This window comes from Eschscholzia californica, unplaced genomic scaffold (assembly GCF_041429995.1).
Source record: "Eschscholzia californica isolate CP2 unplaced genomic scaffold, dmEscCali1.0.p SCAF_2, whole genome shotgun sequence".
Classification (NCBI taxonomy): Eukaryota; Viridiplantae; Streptophyta; class Magnoliopsida; order Ranunculales; family Papaveraceae; genus Eschscholzia; species Eschscholzia californica.
The window spans coordinates 16,044,386-16,064,650 of record NW_028238309.1 but is presented as its reverse complement, the minus strand read 5'-3'; the positions used below and the strand labels follow the sequence as shown (position 1 = coordinate 16,064,650).

At 35.6% G+C, this 20,265-nt stretch overlaps 1 protein-coding gene across 1 annotated transcript; it reads right to left on the bottom strand.

Moving 5' to 3' along the window:
* Window positions 1-1,053: 1,053 nt before the first annotated feature.
* On the bottom strand, window positions 1,054-14,624 carry LOC147556524 (glutamate receptor 2.7-like). Its single transcript, XM_086663415.1, has 5 exons — window positions 14,293-14,624; window positions 6,511-7,835; window positions 6,081-6,393; window positions 5,601-6,001; window positions 1,054-1,872 (listed from the first exon to the last, which is right to left on the bottom strand). The coding sequence occupies exons 1-5, from the start codon at window positions 14,609-14,611 to the stop codon at window positions 1,231-1,233; spliced, it is 3,000 nt and encodes a 999-aa protein (XP_086519541.1). The 5' UTR covers window positions 14,612-14,624; the 3' UTR covers window positions 1,054-1,230.
* Between the last annotated feature and the right edge of the window lie 5,641 nt (window positions 14,625-20,265).

The window sequence follows — 20,265 nt, the reverse complement described above, 5'->3', positions numbered from 1 at the left end:
AGAAATTTGAGCAGAAGTAGAATAACTAACTAATTTTAACAAAACTAACTTCTTTGTCTATCTTTAGAAATGCCACCTGTACAAAGAATCTTTGACAAGATTCTTAACAAAATTTTAAAAGAACGGTCCAGATCAAAGTTAAACTTTGAAAAACTTTGATAAACTTTTGTCTTTTAATGAAAATGAGTCATTAAGTCGAGAATTTCGCAAAGATTTTGTACATGTAGCTCTCCCGTTAAAAAGTAAAGAAAATGCTAAAATCGCAAAAGATTTTGACAAAAAAAGTTACCCAGCTGATGTGAAGATCGTGGTTTGAAAGTTTGACTAAATCTGGGCCGTTGAGAGATGAATAGCACAACCGCCACATCAGCTGGGTAACTCATTTTTGTCAAAATCTTTTGTGATTCTAGCATTTCCGTAAAAATAAAATGGGGTTTAATAGGATATCTGCGGGTGACATTAGAAAAAAGGTGTGTTTGGAGGAAAATATTTCGCTTCCCAAAACATCAACCTTTATCGTTTTTTTTAACATATAGGTATACCACACTTAGTTCTCACATTGGTTAGACGACCTTGAGCTATAAGTGGGGACCATTACGTGGGACGTCGACAAATTTTGGCTCGGGTAGCGAGGGCCAACACCATGAATGGTTACGAGACTGTGTCTTGCTTGTAATCAACAACTATAACTGAATAAGGAAACAATCTCTTCTATTTAATTACTTCAATATAGGTGTTTGGTGTGAGAATAGTCACACATGAGAGAAGAGTTATCTAGCAACCAAGAATATATATGTTTAGGTCTTCTCCAGTCACGACCAATTGGTTTTGAGTTGGACCACAAACTTAACATGGTATCAGAGCTAGGGTCACACGTGATAAGCTTAAAAGCCACACGTGCTCAACGTCACCCCCGAAAGAAACAACACGTGAGGGGGCGTGCGAGAAGAGTCTCACATGAGAGAAGAGCTATTTAGCAGCCATAAATATAATGTCTAGGTCCTTTCCACTCATAGCAAATTGGTTTTGAGTTTGATGACCACAGACTTAACATTTGGAACTTGAAAGCTTTTCATAGAATCAACATATATGTTGCAAAGAACTTGGAAGAATTAGAAACAAAGGAACTAAAGGTTACATGAATCTTAATAAACAATTTACAGTAATATAATCAATTCAAATTTGAGTAGCTAGATAATTTAATTGTATCTTCCTAAGTTTCTAAAATGATCATAACATTCTCTCTTGTGTATACGACATTTCAGGATTGGAACACGTTCTAAAGCCTCTCCGTTTACTATACTCTTTCCCTCTTTCAAGATTTGTCGTAGATAGGCAAAAACTTTGAATTGAATTATTCCTAGCACGTTCATAAGGCAAAGTCTTTTCGTGATCTTCGAGACAAACTTCTTCCTTTATTTGGTTCGATCTACTCAACAGACTAAAAGAACGACCAAGGACGATATTAGACGAAGCTCTAACACTATTAGCTATTTGTTCTTCGACATGAGGTTGATCTCGGGTTCCACCAACACTTTTTTGATCAAAGTGTCTAGCGAAGACTTTAACCCTGTTCCATAATGACGTACCATGGTGTCCGTCAGATACCGAAATTTCTTGATAATGTTTTTGAATGAAAATAGCTAAATATATAAGGAAGGCTAAGCTGGAAGATAATCCTGCAATTAGAAAAAGTCCCCAGAAGCTCTCAAGACCGAGACTATCTGAAAACATCGTAGGGTTGGCATCTGGACAATAACTTTCTTGAGAACGGAGCCACAATCGTTCAATTTCTTCCATTTTACTTGACTCTGTTACCTCCAGTATTGCCTTGGAAATATCAGACACAAGAGGAGAACCTATGGGGAAAGCCTAAAAGATTAAAAAAGAAACCATGTAAGTAAGTTATATATAAAATAGGAAATTGAACCGAAGGTTAGATTTTTTGAAGTTCAAAAGACGAATAACATTTTATTTTGTTAAAACCCGAATATTATATTTTTTTTTATCAAAAACTCAAATATTTGTACTTTGTTTAGTTAAAAGCCGATTATTTTTTGCTAACAGTTGCAATCATTTTAGCAAACAATTGCAACCCTCTTGCAAGCAGTTGCAAAACTCTTGCAAACAGTTGCAAATCTCTTGGTACCACTTACAAATTATGAAAATAAGTACGATGCCAAAGACTAGAAAAAACTGAGTGATTCTAAAAGAAATTATAGAGAGTTTTGACGAAATCTAAGATTTGGACTAAAAAACCGAATGCATGCATATTAATAAACTAGGAATTGAAAGAGGAAGAAAAGAAACAAGACACAAATAACTTCATCCACTAGGAGAGAAGTCTCAAACTTGTTCTTTGATCTGCCAACAAAGAAAGCCTCCTAGACACCTAATTCCCAAACTTGATTGCCACCTCGAAGTCGAGGAAGAAGAACATGCAAAAGCTATTCGGATGAGGTTAATATCCATGACATGCCTTATGTTGGCAACCATGAAACTTGTTCTTCAGAAGATATTTTGAAAAATGAATGCTTATACAAATCCTTCAGAAGTTGAAGAACATGTCCCAGCAGAAGTCATAAATGAGGAGGTACGGGATCTCTAAGGCAATTCGAGAAGACATTAAGAATCTAAATAAATAGAAGAGCTTCCGTTGATATAAAAGGACAAAGGATTCAAAGAAGGAGACAAGAAAGAATTAGCTAAAATAATTAGCAAATCAGTTGCCAAGTCTTCGCTAAAGGTGTTCTTCATGTTTGTAAATGTTTCTACTACGATGACATGGACAATTGGAATAGAAACAACCCAAGTACTTGAGGGGCAAAAGGAATGGAGTGACGAATTTCGATTAAGGTATCTTTTTTATAGAGGTTAATTTAGCAGATACCGTTATTCCCTCTCATAGGTATTTCATACTGGATGTGGAGCACATATCATTTGTAATTTGCACGAGCTAAAGGGAGCCAGATATTTGGCTAAAGGAGAGATGGTCCTACGAGTAGCAAATAAAAAAAGGGGTTGCTGCAGTTTTAGACAGAGAAATATATCATTTACCAACAAAGGGTAACCATTGTTCTTTATATAAAATGAGATGTTTTATAAAAGTGCTAAATTGACAAATGATCTTTATGTTTCGACCATGCAAAATCAAATCTTTAGCATATATACCAAAAGGCTAAGATGAAATGATTCAAACTCTATTTATCTTTGACATTGTCATTTAGGTGACATAAACCTAAATGCATGCGGAAGGTATCATACGAACACATGTGAATCTTGTCTTATGGGCAAGATGACACACTTCAGAGTAAAGAGAAAAGGGGCTACCGAATTGTTATGGTTCATACATACAGATGTGTACGGACTTATGCGTATACTGACCAGAGTTAGCTATGACTACTTCATCACATTCACGGACGACTTCAATAGGTACGGATACACATATCTCATGAACCAAAGGTCGGAATTGTTTGAAATGTTCAAACAATTTCAGAAGGAAGTAGAGAATGAACTTCACAAGAAAATAAAAGTCATTCGAACGGATTGAGCTGGTGAATATTTGGATATAGAATTCGATGACCATCTAAGGAGTTGTGGAATAGTGTTCTAACTCACTACACTTGGAACATCTCAAATGAAAGGTGTATCCCAACATGAAAAATCGAACATTGTTAGACATGGATCGTTCTATGACGAGTCTAGCTGGTCTTCCGTACAACTTTTGGGTTTACAACTGATTAGACATTATAATCAAAGCGACTAGGGAGTCGGGCTTTAGGGAAATTACCAATTATAGCCCAGCCAAAGGAGCAAAAACTACAAAAAAACTCGGACACCAAGATCATAAAGGTGATGACAACGGGACTCATGAAACCGAGTCTGACTCGGTTGCTGCTAGTCCACTAATTCTAACGGGTGCATTAGGAATTTCCCTAATGCACCTAAATCTCTTTTGGATGTAATGCACCTAAACATATTTTAGATATACTTTATTTTCCTCACATCTTTCTTTCAATGTTTCATTAGGCACTTGGTTGGAAGAAACGAGAATACTTTTCGGGGTACAAAATTTTTGAGTAAAGTTTTTGCGGCTTTTAATTATTATTTTCAAATCTTTCTCTTCCTCCCACCACCATTAGTTCTCTATCCTTCCCTTCTCTCTCCTTTTCAATCTCCTTCTCTCCCCTATATTTTTCCGGCGAACGGAACCTTCCCCTTCCTAAAATAAATATATATTAAAAAAGAGGGAATAAGAGAAAGATTCGGGGAGAGAGAACGAGGAGGAGGTAAAATAAGTGGTGGTGGGACGGGGCCGTGCCTGAGAATTTAGGGGCCCAGTGTCAAATTTCAAACAGCGCCCCTTTGTATGCAAACCACGAAAGTTTAAAGAAACTTTTGCATAAGTTTTCTTATTTTGCAACGACCTAACTAGATTATAACATTGATAAATATAAACACAAAGTATCAACACAATATATAATTGACTTAACATTTTTCATGTAAAACATTTGTCGTTTGACGAGTCTTTTATTTTCATAAGTATAATATTGGAATTTAAGAGATGAAAGTTAAACTATGAGAATAAGGAATCCACATTCGGGGTTGTTTTATTTTTCCATAATAATAAATTTTTATTTTTTTAGATAATCCAATGTTAGTTTCTTGTAAGATTCTTGAGAGATTGAACTATCGTATTCTCATGTGTAACTCTCTAAGAATTATGATTTTGACTTGAAACGGATTTGAAAGAGAGGTTATGTCCAAGAGCAAAAAAATAAGACAAATTTTGGAGAGAAATATATGCTAAAGAGCGAAGAGAAATTTGTGATTTACTATCTTTATTTCTTATTTGATGAACGAATACTATACTCGAGACCTTATACACGGGAAACTAAGCTAGGAACCGGTGGAGCTACTACAACTTTGATGTCCATCTTGTAATTTTTTGATACTTAATTAGTTTAGTTCTACAACCTTGAGTTAAATAGAGGGTCCCTTGTGGAGGGGGCCCTGTGCGGGGGCACGGCCCGCACCCCCCATCACACGGCCTTGTGGTGGGAGGCAGAAGGGAGGAGAGAGAGAAGAAAAATGGTAGTGGTGGCCGGAAATGGGTGGCCTGAGGTGATTGTAAGAGATGAGAAAGAAGAAGTTCTGTTGCATTGTAAAATTTGACAAAAGCCATAATTTCCCTTAAAATTTTGTACCTCGTAAAATTTGACAAAAACCACCATTTTCCTTAAAAATTTTATACCCCAAAAAGTTTTCTTGTTTCTCCAAAGCGCCGGTCTTTCGATATTGTTTCATCTTGTTTCTATTACTTGTCAACCTCTTGTAATATTTTAGGATTATGAATACAGAAAAAAAAAGGCTTAGAACTCACTCCATTTTCATATTTTATTACTTGGAAAAGAAGTTTAGGAGCATTAGGAAACTTCCTAATGCATATATGTTAAAGATTTTGGTGCATTAGGACCCTTCCTAAATGCACCTATTATGGTTACTGACTAGCAGCAGCCGAGTGGGACTTGGTTTCATGAGTCGCACTGGCATCACTGGAAAACAAAGTTCAGAAGATAAAGATGAGAAAGAGTACTTACAAAACCTAACCCAGCCGCCTTGTACGATGGTCCAACAGTTACATATTTAGAACAATATTTTTCGAGAAGAAGCTTGATGTAAGGGACTTCATCAAAAGCAGCGACGATAGCATCTGTTTTACTACTGAAAGCATTATCAAAGTCTTCTTTACTAGTATAATTTCTTAGATTGGACTCATGAAACCCCATACCCTTCAGCATATTAAGCATGAATGAACCTTCTTGGTACCCTACCTTATTACCATTCTTGATAAGTTCCTCCATATTAGTAATTGTTGGTTCGAGTCGGTGAACAGTTAACATTGAAGTTAAACTTGCTGTATAACTTTGGGTAAGAACAAGCACAACAAATATCCATACAATCACCACAAACCTAGCCAAATTGCTCACTAACTTCTCTCCTGTGATGAGGAATAAAATAGTTAGAAGGATTTTATTAAAATGAATCTGTATGAAGAAAATTTTAGAGAAGTTACGTACTATGCGCAAACACAAGTGTCGAGAAGGAGAAATAAAACATCGTTCCTAATTGTTGGCTAAGAGGCCCTCGAAATTCGTCATTTATCCGATGCTCAATAGCCCAAATAACAAAACCAATGAGCACAAAAAGAACCCCACTTATTAACCAAAGTTCCATTGTTAATGGCTTTAGGAATATCCATGCTCTCTTTCTGTTGTCATCTTTCACTAGTACTATCATTCTTATGTCGGATTTGGTATAAGGTAATGTGAAATCTACGTACTTCGAGCGGTTGAATATGATTGTTATATCCCCTACCACAGCATCAAATTTCTGTCAATTTATTCAAAATATGTTAGTATCAAACTATCAATAACTTAATTAATATGAAACGTGCAAGGAATTAAAAAGAGTGGTAATTGTACAAGAAATTTCAGATTTTGGCTAAACCTGATTATAGACTTGCTCTATTAACTCATCGTAAGGGCTTGTGTGGTCATTCTTCTCGAACTGGATAAACTCGTAACCAACACCATAAGATAGCTTCTCCATTACAGCCTTGAACACATCTATGCAATATCCTGTAACCTCGATCGACCTTGTTTTAGGATCAGTAGTTACATTAACAAACTCCTTAAAACCGTCTTTGACTGGAACTCCTATCCGTAATTTTCTTCCGTCACTTGTAGGAACCCAACCTTTAGGTATAACACTAGAGTTTCCAGGCCATATGATTTGGCGCAAGATATCTTTAGATGACGTATTAATAGAACTATTTGAACGTAAAATTCCTTTTAAAGGCGACCAAATGCCGATTTTTCTCTTCCCATAGCCAACCACATTGAGCAATTGTAAGACTGTTGACTGCATTTGCCTGTCAATGAGATGGAATTCCCCACTTAAACCTGTAAACTTTATTTCAGAAATTTCATGAAGAAGTTTAGGACCTACTTGAGAAACACCCAAGTTTGCAATTTCACTCGAGTTTAGTACTACTTCATGCTTCAAGTAGGTATAGTTCAGGGTTTCAAGTTTCTCTACTGCCATCGCTAAGGCCGTAATTGTATCATAAGCCCATATGCCGAAATTGTTTAAGCTTTGTAAACTCTCAATGTCAGTAGGATTGTCTTCCAAGAACTTGTTTCTCCAGGTAGGTTTGAATTCATCAAGCTCTTTGGACTTGGGAATATAAGGCCTAACACCAATTACTCCTTGCATGGAGTCAAGAACAGATGAGTTGAAGGAGTTCAAAAAATAAGCTATACTGTCTGTGATGATCCATGAATATCCTTCTTTCATCATACCTATCTCGTTTGCCTTCTTGAAGACACGAATTCCAATGGAAACGGTCGTGTGAACGATGAATACCCGTGTTAGATTTGTCTTTAGTTCGTTAAGTTTTTGGTTAATTTGGTCATCCGTAGCCGAATGAGGAAGTATACACCTATAAGAAACTTGAGTATTTATCTGTTGGAGCGCATCGGTTAAGTATGGAATAACACCATTTCCAAATTCAGTGTCTTCATATACAAGTACAACTTGTCTCCAATTGCAAGCTTCAACAATGGCAGCAATAGCTTCCACTTGAGAAGAATCATTTTGTGCTGTCCGGATGAAATAAGGATTTTGAGAAGGAGAAACAAAAGGACTAGTTGCAGTGAAAGAAATAATGGGAACTTGACTCTTGTTTCCAAGATCCACCATGAAATCAGCTTGGGCTGATGTTACTGCTCCTATGATGGCTTGTACCTCCACATTTTTTATTAGATCTATGGCTGTACAAGGGAAGAGAGGATAGATCAATGTTATTCCCCCCCTAAATTCAAAAACGCATTAAAGAAATGCTTACCTTCTACAACAACTAAATATAATCAAATTCCAGTGTTGGAGTTTTATTCATCCAGTTTTATAACAAACTACGGTATATCCCGTGCCCTAGAACAGTTGGTATCGATTAAATTTGACGACTTTCAATATTTATCATTGCTATATAGTGGATACCATAATTTTTTGGTTTTCTACTTATTATTTATTTTCTTTTATTTCATTTTTTTCTTAAATTAATTATATTATGAGAGAGATTTCCATTTCTTTTTCTAAACCCTTGCAATATCTTTTCTTTCATTTTTTACTCAAATTTGATATTTTATTTCAAAGAAAGATTTTTTAAATATGTTATTTTATTTCTACGAAGGACTATATCTTACATTTTGGGAAGGGCTTTTAGACAATATCTCTTATTAAATAAAAATGTTTGTCCCAGTCATCATTTTGGGAAGGGATATACCGTAGTTTGTTATAAAACTGGATGAATAAAACTCCAACACTGGAATTTGATTATATTTAGTTGTTGTACAAGGGAAGAGAGGATAGATCAATGTTAGTCCCCCCCTAAATTCAAAAACGCATTAAAGAAATGCTTACCTTCTACAACAACTAAATATAATCAAATTCCAGTGTTGGAATTTTATTCATCCAGTTTTATAACAAACTACGGTATATCCCGTGCCCTAGAACAGTTGGTATCGATTAAATTTGACGACTTTCAATATTTATCATTGCTATATAGTGGATACCATAATTTTTTGGTATTCTACTTATTATTTATTTTCTTTTATTTCATTTTTTTCTTAAATTAATTATTTTATGAGAGAGATTTCCATTTCTTTTTCTAAACCCTTGCAATATCTTTTGTTTCATTTTTTTCTCAAATTTGATATTTTATTTCAAAGAAAGATTTTTTTAAATAGGTTATTTTATTTCTACGAAGGACTATATCTTACATTTTGGAAAGGGCTTTTAGACAATATCTCTTATTAAATAAAAATATTTGTCCCCGTCATCATTTTCCCTTCTGTTTTATATAATAGATATAAAATTCCAGTTTGACAGGCCACACGATAGTCATTCCAGCACAACCCTATTACTCATTAATCTAACACTCTTTGTACACTCCTCTTACACAGAGTTTACACTATAGTCATTACCAGTTACGTGACCAATATAACAAAGCAAACCTACGATCATGCGTGGTGACTATCAAAAAGTTCATTATTTTTTTTGTGGATGTAGGTTTTGATTACCCGATTGAACTACTTTAAATTATCGTGTCGACTATTTGAATTTATCTTTCTATCAAATAATCGTGTATTCAACACTCCAGAAAAAAGATGTTTGAAAACAAAAATTAAAAACAATTGATATACTGGTCAATTTAATTTAATTTAATATTTTGTGTAAAATTTAGCAATTATGGAAAAGATGGAACTCAAATATGCCAAATTGTGAATAATGGAACTCAAAAAGGAGTGGAATTAGTCAATTAGATAATATCATTATGTGACTCGAAAAAAAACAACTCACACAAGAAGAAGACCATATAGTAATAAATATCAATTGATATAGTGGTCAACTTAATATAATATTTTGTGTAAAATTTAGCAATTATCGAAAGTATGCAACTCAAATATAACAAATTGTGAATAATCAAACTCAAAACGGAGTGAAATTAGATAATATCATTAGGTGAATCCAAAAAAACAACTCACACAAGAAGAAGACCATATACTAGTAATTAAGGAGTAGAGATAATATGCCTATCCTTGTCTAAGCACCACTGCAACGGCCCACACAATCGAAAAGACCAGATTGAGAAGGAGGAGGTTGAAGGTTTACTTTTCCAATTGCGTGAGACAAGGATAATATAGAAAACTATCTGAGTTTTTATAGAAATAACCTTTAACTTATAAAATAATATAATTATGTTGACTACAACTATCTTATCACTTGACACGATATACTTGGGTTATTTCTCAAACAACCCCAAATTTTGTGACCACCTTCCTGCATAGCTCTCTACTTTATCAAAAATATCCTGATAGCCTCCTTTTCCAGTTACCGTTATAACTCTGTTAACTAGTCATCACCTCTCTCTCCTCCATCTCATCGCCTCTCCCTGCCACCTCATCTTCTCGCCACATCATCGTCTTTACTAGTGAAGGTCGCTGTCCGACCAATTTTCCGGCCGGCAACTTTTAAACATAAAAATAACATTTTATTTCCTCTCTCCTATCTCTCTAAATTTTTTTCATCTCTCCTATCTCTCTCTAGATCTGTTTGCATACCTTCAATTGGGGTCTGCGAACAGACCCTTTGAAATCTGTTCGCAGACCTTCAATGGCGGTCTGCGAACAAACCATCAATAGTCTCATTTCTCTCTTTAGATCTGTTTGGAGACAGAGAGAGAAAGTGGAGAATGGATTTTTTTTTTATGTTTGAAGGATGCCGACTGAAAAATTGACCGATCGGCGACCATCGCCGGTAAAGACAATGAGGTGGCAGAGAGAGGCGACGAGATGGAGGAGAGAGAGGTGATGACTAGTTAACAGAGTTATCACTATAACTGAAATAGGGAGTCATCTGAATATTTTTGACGAAGTAGGAGGCTAGGCAGGAAGCTGGTCACAAAGTTGAGGGCTATTTGAGAAATAACCATAACTAATTTCTTCATCACCTTTTTTTTTTTTTCTCCGTAGTAACTGTTTTGATCTCGTTAATAAAAGATACGTGTTAGATTTAATTACCCTACACATAATATAGTCCACTCATGATTTAAATTTTGTTTCTACCAAAGCAGTTTTCAATTAAACTTTTTTAGTTTTATATCATCTCAATTACAGAGTTTTATAAAAGAATTATACTAGCCATAGCCCATATGTGTCAATTTTTAGTTGAATTTCTCATTTGTCCGTGGCAAAATAGAGGTTCTTCATTCTTTTTTGTCTTGACTGCAAACCTCTAAAGTTGTTTTATTTTTTTTCTTATATCATTTTCAATGCAAAATTCGAAAAAAAAAAATTATATTAATAATATGTGTCAATTCTCAATTGAGATTCTTATTTCTGTGTGGCAAGATAGAGGTCCTTCATTTTTTTGTCTCCATTGCAAACCTCTAAGATTGCTTTATTTATTTTTTGTGGAAAGCCAATTTCCGTAAAGCAATATTTAGTTATTTTAAAAATTTATTAAGGATGTATTAGATTAAATTTTAAACATGATGAGTTGGCCAATTGAACATATCTGACGAAGATACTCTCGAAATAGAGTGTCTTCTTGAGATATATCTATTTAGCTATTGCCACATCATTTTAGAGATCTCATATTGAGGTTTGCACTGGAAAAAGTTTTGAAGAAAACTATCAAGTCTTATGTGGTACTAGAGTTTCTGTGGCTGACTCTTGCAATTAGAGCGTCTCTATGCAAAACCCCAAAAAAGAACTCTATTACTCTTATGTATCAAGTTTTAGTTGAGGTTCTCTTTCTTAGGTGGCACAATAGAGTCCCCAAATTTTTGTGGGTCTCCCAATGCAAATATTTAAAGTTGTATTATCTACTTATATCGCGTGATTATATTTGTAAAAATCTAATTAGTTACTTTAAAGATATATTAACTTTTATCGGCCTAAATATAAAAAAAATGAAGAGTTGGACAATTACTAAGATGATACTTTAGAAATAGAGTGTCTTTTCGAAATTATCTTTATTTAGTTACCGCCACATCATTTTAGAGACTCACCTCTAAGTTTTGTATAAGCGAAAGCTTTAAAAAAACTCTAGGAATCAAATGTGACACTAATGGTTTCTAAGATTGAGGGTTGCATCGGAGATGCTCTTATTATAATTTTCAATGCAAAATTCGAACAAAAAAAATTATATTAATTATATGTGTCAATTCTCAATTGAGATTCTTATTTCTGTGTGGCAAGATAGAGGTCCTTCATTTTTTTTTGTCTCCATTGCAAACCTCTAAGATTGCTTTATTTATTTTTTGTGGAAAGCCAATTTCCATAAAGCAATATTTAGTTATTTTAAAAATTTATTAAGGATGTATTAGATTAAATTTTAAACATGATGAGTTGGCCAATTGAACATATCTCACGAAGATACTCTCGAAATAGAGTGTCTTCTTGAGATATATCTATCTAGCTATTGCCACATCATTTTAGAGATCTCATATTGAGGTTTGCACTGGAAAAAGTTTTGAAGAAAACTATCAAGTCTTATGTGGTACTAGAGTTTCTGTGGCTGACTCTTGCAATTAGAGCGTCTCTATGCAAAACCCCAAAAAAGAACTCTATTACTCTTATGTATCAAGTTTTAGTTGAGGTTCTCTTTCTTAGGTGGCACAATAGAATCCCCAAATTTTTGTGGGTCTCCCAATGCAAATATTTAAAGTTGTATTATCTACTTATATCGCGTGATTATGTTTGTAAAAATCTAATTAGTTACTTTAAAGATATATTAACTTTTATCGGCCTAAATATAAAAAAAATGAAGAGTTGGACAATTACTAAGATGATACTTTAGAAATAGAGTGTCTTTTCGAAATTATCTTTATTTAGTTACCGCCACATCATTTTAGAGACTCACCTCTAAGTTTTGTATAAGCGAAAGCTTTAAAAAAACTCTAGGAATCAAATGTGACACTAATGGTTTCTAAGATTGAGGGTTGCATCGGAGATGCTCTTAGTATAATTTTCAATGCAAAATTCGAACAAAAAAAATTATATTAATTATATGTGTCAATTCTCAATTGAGATTCTTATTTCTGTGTGGCAAGATAGAGGTCCTTCATTTTTTTTGTCTCCATTGCAAACCTCTAAGATTGCTTTATTTATTTTTTGTGGAAAGCCAATTTCCGTAAAGCAGTATTTAGTTATTTTAAAAATTTATTAAGGATGTATTAGATTAAATTTTAAACATGATGAGTTGGCCAATTGAACATATCTCACGAAGATACTCTCGAAATAGAGTGTCTTCTTGAGATATATCTATCTAGCTATTGCCACATCATTTTAGAGATCTCATATTGAGGTTTGCATTGGAGAAAGTTTTGAAGAAAACTCTGAAGTCTCATGTGGTACTAGAGTTTCTGTGGCTGACTCTTGCAATTAGAGCGTCTCTATGCAAAACCCCAAAAAAGAACTCTATTACTCTTATGTGTCAAGTTTTAGTTGAGGTTCTCTTTCTTAGGTGGCACAATAGAGTCCCCAAATTTTTGGGGGTCTCCCAATGCAAATATTTAAAGTTGTATTATCTACTTATATCGCGTGATTATATTTGTGAAAATCTAATTAGTTACTTTAAAGATATATTAAGTTTTATCGGCCTAAATATAAAAAAATGAAGAGTTGGACAATTACTAAGATGACACTTTAGAAATAGAGTGTCTTTTCGAAATTATCTTTATTTAGTTACCGCCACATCATTTTAGAGACTCACCTCTAAGTTTTGTATAAGCGAAAGCTTTAAAAAAAAACTCTAGGAATCAAATGTGACACTAATGGTTTCTAAGATTGAGGGTTGCATCGGAGATGCTCTTAGTATGCATATAATATTAAAAGACCAACAAGTATAATTTTCGATCTTGAGGCATTTCGGTAACCCGTGTGTCACTTGAATTGTGATAGTTGCTTAGATAGCGGACAGTCCATGTCAAATAAAAAAATGGGTTAGAGATCTTCTCTCGGCAAAAATAGGCGAAGGTCCACGAACTTTTTGCCCGTATGTGTTTTCTACATTATGCACCGAGAAATAACGTATAATGAACAAATATTTTAATAGTATGATCATTCGTAATCCATTATGAGAAATACGAGATCTCTATAGAAAGAAAAAACCCCGAAAAAGAGTTTGATTGTTTCTGTTCATAATGTATTATGAACTATATTTTGTTGGGTTTTTTCCTAACGTATTATTTCTAGTCATAATATACTACACGAGAAACAAAAAATGGTTTGAGTTGAAGAATATAATAGGATGTTTATCATAAGGCATTATGAACGCTCCTATTTTTTGTTGTTGTTGAACTAACGCTCCTAATTCATTATCATAAAAAGAAAGTTTGAACCAAAACAATTCACGAACAATCATATTATGGGAAATTCACAGGATTTCACAAATTTGAATGATTTGGTTAAAAAAAATTGGTCTTGAACCTCTAGTCATTCAAAGCAGATTTTAGCACGAAAGTATTACAATAAATCAAGAATTAAACAAGAAAGTGCTAACAACCCTTGATTAGAGTAGTAAGAAGTTTAGTCTTCCACCCTAGAGGTCAAGGGTAGGAGGCACTTTGAAACTTCAAAAAAAAAAAATATTAAACAAGTAAAAATACATAAAAGTAAGCACATACGAAGCAAGCATAAGGAGGAGGAAGAGAGAAAATAATACCCGCAGATGCTGCATCCACAATATCACTTTTGCAAGACCTAGTATGAAAAACCAACCTTCTCTTGTAGGAAGTAGCAACAGAAGAAGAATAGAAGTCAGAGAGAGCAATTTTCATGGAAGCCATCCCCATTTTTGCTATTAATTCATCCATATTCAGAACTACCCCTACTTTAAACTCCTCAACTAATTTTCTACTACTACTACTTGTGTTTCTCTGATGAGCCATAACCATTTCATGAGATTCAAATGGATTAAAGAAAAAAAAGAGAGAGAAATAGATGTACAGAGACAAAACTAGTTGCTTCGTCTTCATCGTCATCTCCTCCTCCCTCACCATTAAATTTTACATTGAACAATCGATCCTTACATATAGGAGGATAGGAGTCGTGAACTTTGAATTTCTGGGTCAAGTTAAACGATAGTTGATTAGTTCTAGTTTTTGTGTTGAAATAGTTGACTAGTTCTAGGTTGATACAACTGGACAAGCTCAATGTGAGTTAAAAATTGTCTTACTTATACTTCAGTAGTTCAGTCTGACTGACTTGAAATATTTGACCAAAAAAAAATTACTAATCATTGAAAGCTACGGTCTCAAAATGAGAAAAAAAAAAAGAATCATCTTGCAATCAAGAATATTGTCTGGGTTTTCTCCACTCACCACCAATTAGTATTGAGTTGAATGAGCTAAGTCGGTTATGTTTAATAATCCCAGATCTTAATAATGATTCCGAACAACTTGTAGAATTTACAAATAGAGATAAAACACTTTTGAAAGGTTTTAACAAGTCTGCCGTTTTGGGGAAATAAAAGAAATTTCTCCAGATACAATTTTAAATAGAAATTGTAGTTTTGTCAAATTTTCATGGCCAACACAACTTCTTCCATTTTCCTAATCTTCGGCCACAACTAAAAGAATATGAATAGGTTTTGTGTGAGGAAAACCATTAACCTCCCTTGTATATTTATATTGTTAATAGTTTACATAAATATGTAATTGACATAGATAGCTATACACAAGAGAGGAAAGAAAATACATAAGAGAGGAAAGAAAATACATAAGGTAGGAAATAGTATATACAATATATTGCAAAGAATCAAGTCCAATCTCATCCAACATCTTTAGTAATTGACGCGAAAGTTCAATTTGGAACAAAGCTCCAAGAACCGAAAATGAGATAAGCTTTTCGTCAAAATATCAGCGAGCTGATCATGAGATGGGACAAACTGAATCTTCACTGATCCGGCTGCCACCTTTTCCCGAACAAAGTGGTAGTCCAAAGCAATGTGCTTAGAACGACCATGAAACACTGGGTTGGCAGTCATGAGGATGGCACTTTTATTGCCACAATATATACCAATAGGAGTAGATAGGCGAATACCCAATTTCTGAAGAATATAACCAATCCAAGTTAAGTCATCAGTAATGGAGGCAAGAGCCCGATATTCAGCTTCGGTGCTGGAACGAGAAACCGTAGGCTGCTTACGAGCATTCTAGGTGAGAAGATTCCGACCAAGAAAAATGGAGAACCCAGATGTAGAACGACGTGTATCAGGGCAACCTGCCCAGTCAACATCAGAGTAAGCATGAAGAGAATTAGAGGCAGAGTCCGCAAACAACTGTAAACCCATGTGAATCATCCCCTTAACATAACGCAATATGCGTTTAACAGCTTGAAAGTGGTCAACTGTGGGAGCGTGCATAAACTGGGACGCCACATTGACTACATAGGGTAAATCTGGACGAGTCAACGTAAGATACTGAAGAGAACCCACCACCTTACGATATTGAGTAGGATCTGAAAAAGCAACACCCTGTCCTGACAATTGAATGCCTGTAGTCATAGGTGTAGAAGCTGGTTTGACACCCTCTAAATTTAAAATTTTAAGGATGTCTAAGGCGTATGTAGATTGAGTAAGTAAAAGACCATCCTTATTCGAAGTTACTTCAATACCCAGAAAATAATGTAGAGAACCCATATTCTTCATATCAAACTCAGAAGATAGTTGAGAAACAATAGTATCAATGGTGGAGGAATCAACTCCCGTGAGTATAATATCATCAACATAAAGCAACAAATAAATCATACCCACTGGAGTCGTACGAATAAAAAGAGAGGTATCAGACTTACTAAAACGAAAACCAATACGGAGTAGGTAAGAGCTGAATTTGTCATACCATGCCCGAGGAGCCTGCTTCAAACCATAGAGAGCCTTGTGAAGACGATAAACATACGATGGATGGGAAGTATCAACATAGCCAGGAGTTTGGGCCATGTAAACCTCCTCACTTAGATCCCCATGAAGAAAGGCATTCTTCACATCTAACTGAAGAATGGACCATCCACGAGAAACTGCGATAGATAAAATAATCTGAATAGTTGTAGGTTTGACCACAGGGCTGAAAGTCTCATCAAAATCAAGTCCAGGTTTCTGGGTAAAACCTTGGGCAACCGAACGGGCTTTATACCTGTAAATAGTGCCGTCAGGTTTGAGCTTGGTGCGAAAAACCCATTTAGATACAACAATGTTCATAGAGGGGTCAGGAGGCACCAAAGACCAAGTACGTTATTTTATAAGAGATTCCATTTCTTCTTCCATAGCACGTTGCAAATGTATTGATTTACTAGCCATACGATATCCCCGCGGTTCCGTGATAGCAGATAAGACAGCATAAAAGCTGGAACCAGAAGAACCAAAAATATTAGAATCACGGGGAGAAATAGTGTACCGAGAATATACCTGAGATGGAGTCGTGTCAACTAGTAGAGCATCACGTATGATTGAGTCCATCAACCTGTAACCTTGAGGACCACACTCCGAGCTAGAATCTAATGAAACCGTCGGAGCAACCCCTCCCGTAACCGAATCCGTCAGAGAACGCATGGGAACCGGAGTAATACCTGCCAAAGAACGAGGACCCGATACTGGAGGAGTGGTAGGAGTAGATTCCGGTGGTGTAGTAGAAGGAGCTGCGGAGGGCCCCTCAGTCGAGACTGAAGGCACCTCCCCAGTAGGTGCAGGAATAGGGGTCACTACTGAACTGACAGGAGTATCATCTAGACGAATTGTGGTAACTAAAGGTGCCTTTGAGGCAGAATCATCCACCAGAATGGGAATGGGATTGGCTTCAATGCTAGGGGTAGTAGGGGAAAACGAGACAGACATTAAGGAACGAGTATCAAGAAAACTCACTAAATCATCAGATGAAGACACAAAATCAGACGTTTTAAACAGGTAAATAGCTTCATCAAAGATAACATGACGAGAGATAAATACCTTCTTGGTGGTAGGATCTAAGCATTTGAAACCCTTATGAAATTGACTGTAACCGATAAACACACATGGGAAGCTCCGAGGTGAAAGTTTGTTAGAAGCATAAGGTCGCAAATAAGGGAAACAAAGACATCCAAACGAACGCAACATGGAATAGGAAGGTGGCTTACCGTATAAAGTGGAGAAGGGAGAAGCATCCTGTAGCACTGTCGTAGGCATTCGATTAATGAGAAAATCTGCTGTTTGAAAAGCTTCAACCCAATAAATAGCAGGTAACCCACTATAAAATAAAAGACTCAGTCCAGTTTCAGTTACATGACGATGTTTACGCTTTACACGAGCATTTTGAGCAGGTGTATACTGACAAGAAATACGTCTGTCAATGCCATTTGCACTTAGAAAAATTAAAAATTGAGTATTTTGAAATTCACCTCCTCCATCTAATTGAAGAGTCTAAATTTTAGAGTCCAATTGATTTTCGACAAGAGATTTATATTTTACAAAGACTTGAAAAAATTCAGATTTAGCACAAAGTGGATAACACCAAGAAAATCGACTGTAATCATCAACAAAAAGCACATAATATTTAAAACCATTAGAATTAGGAACAGGAGAAGGACCCCATAAATCAATGTACAAGAACAAGAGGAGAAGAAGCTCGTTTGTTATTCAAAGTAAATGGAAGTATATGGCTTTTACTCATATTACAAGAAATACAAGTAGAAGACATAGAATTCTTGGAAACAGACTGAATTATATTATCCTTAATTAAAATATCGAATACCCTAGAAGACACGTGACCAAGTCGACTATGCCATATAGCAAGTGGTGCTTTGACTAAGACTGAAGTAGAACTAAAAAATGAGGAATGAGCTTCATCCAAGACAAACAAATTTCCTCGCCTACTGCCGGTGCCCAGAATCTTTCCTTTCTCCTGAAAGATAACAAAGCCATGTTTTGAAAATAGAACAAAACAATGAAGATCATCGACAAGTTTGCCTATAGATAATAAATTCTTATTAAGAGAAGAAACATGAAGTAAGTCAGGTAAGGTGAGGACACCATGAGGAGTGGGAAGAGAAAGGGAACCTTTATGTCGAATGGTGAGAGGCGAACCATCACCGATGTAGACTTTATTTGAACCAGAATATGGAGTTAAGTGAGAAAAGTTACCGAAACCTGACATCATATGACTTGAGGCACCACTATCGGCATACCAAGACGGATCTGACAGATTGGTGATGAGGAGAGACTGAAGAGCATCAGCGACGACTTCAATAGATTCAACATCGACAACGTGGGCTTCTCGGCAAGGTGATAGAGATCGATCATGAGAACGACGACGAAATGAGTCACGGGTCCGACGAGGAGAGGGTTCTCGGTACGGTTGTCGTGGTGAATATTGATCACGGCGACGAGGAGAGTCTCTTTGAGGTCGCGGTGGTCGACCAGTAAGCAAAACACAATGATCAGCAGAATGGACAGGCTTCTTACACCATTGACAGACAACCGTCGGTGTGGACCGAGAGGGTCGTCTATCGTGGCGAGGGGGAGACCGAGAAGGCCGATCATAACGAGAAGAACGTTGTGGAGACCGATATTGGCGATGACCTGAATTGTGAGTAGAGACATAAGCACCTTCGGTAATAGGAGGAACAACCCGAAAGGATTTTATAATACCTTCTTGAGCCTGAAACATAGGTATAATATCTTTAAAAGTTGGAAGAGGTGGTTTAGAGAGAATGGATCCGGCTAAAGTTTCATAATCCGGGACGAGACCTTTCAAAAACCAGTATACTTTCTCAACTTCAGAAATATGATGACCAATTGTGGCTAAGGTTTCACATAAAACCCTGTAATTACGATCATAATCCGCTATGGATGCATTACCTCGTTTAATACATTGAATTTGTTCCTTGAGCTGAAGAGAGCGAGTGATGCATGGACTAGCATAAGTTTGATTGAGCTGAGCCAAACATCAGCCGCTCGAGTTAAGCCTATAATATCAGTCATTGCCTCTTTGGAGAGATAACTATAGACGATCGAAAAAACAAGGCGATCTGTAGTTAACCAAGATTCATAGAGAGGATTAACAGTTAACGAACCTGTAGGGGAAGCAAGTGTGCGTTCCGGTGGAGGGACCGTATTATAAAGATGATGAACCAGACGTTGACTTTCCAATAAAGATAAAACCTGAGGACGCCATTGCAAAAAAATTTCTGAATCAAGTTTTAAGTTGATCATAGAGCTAAGATGCGGATAAGATATCATAGTTGGTGCCGAGGGAGATAAAAAAGCACTTGAAATAGAAGAACCGGGTGAAGATTCCATAGCAAACAAACTTAATAATAAAACCTTTTGAAGATTTTAACCTCGATATGAAATCGGAAAAAAAATAGCTCTTGAAAAGAAGAAGACCTCGGTAAAGATGAACCGGACAATAGATAATGATCTCGGTTGGAGACAACCGGAAAAAGAGAAATAACAAGGATCTAACTCGTTAGAGAATGTCTCTGGATACCATAAAAGAATATGAATAGGTTTTGTGTGAGAAAAACCATTAACCTCCCTTGTATATTTATATTGTTAATAATTTACATAAATATGTAATTGACATAGATAGCTATACACAAGAGAGGAAAGAAAATACATAAGGGAGGAAAGAAAATACATAAGGTAGGAAATAGTATATACAATATA

Coding starts and splice junctions, on each gene's coding strand:
- LOC147556524 (XM_086663415.1), bottom strand. CDS start 14,611: ATGACGATGAAGACGAAGCAACTAGTTTTGTCTCTGTACATCTATTTC. Junction 6,394..6,510: donor TAGAGCAAGTCTATAATCAG/GTTTAGCCAAAA, acceptor ATAAATTGACAG/AAATTTGATGCTGTGGTAGG. Junction 6,002..6,080: donor GACACTTGTGTTTGCGCATA/GTACGTAACTTC, acceptor TCCTCATCACAG/GAGAGAAGTTAGTGAGCAAT.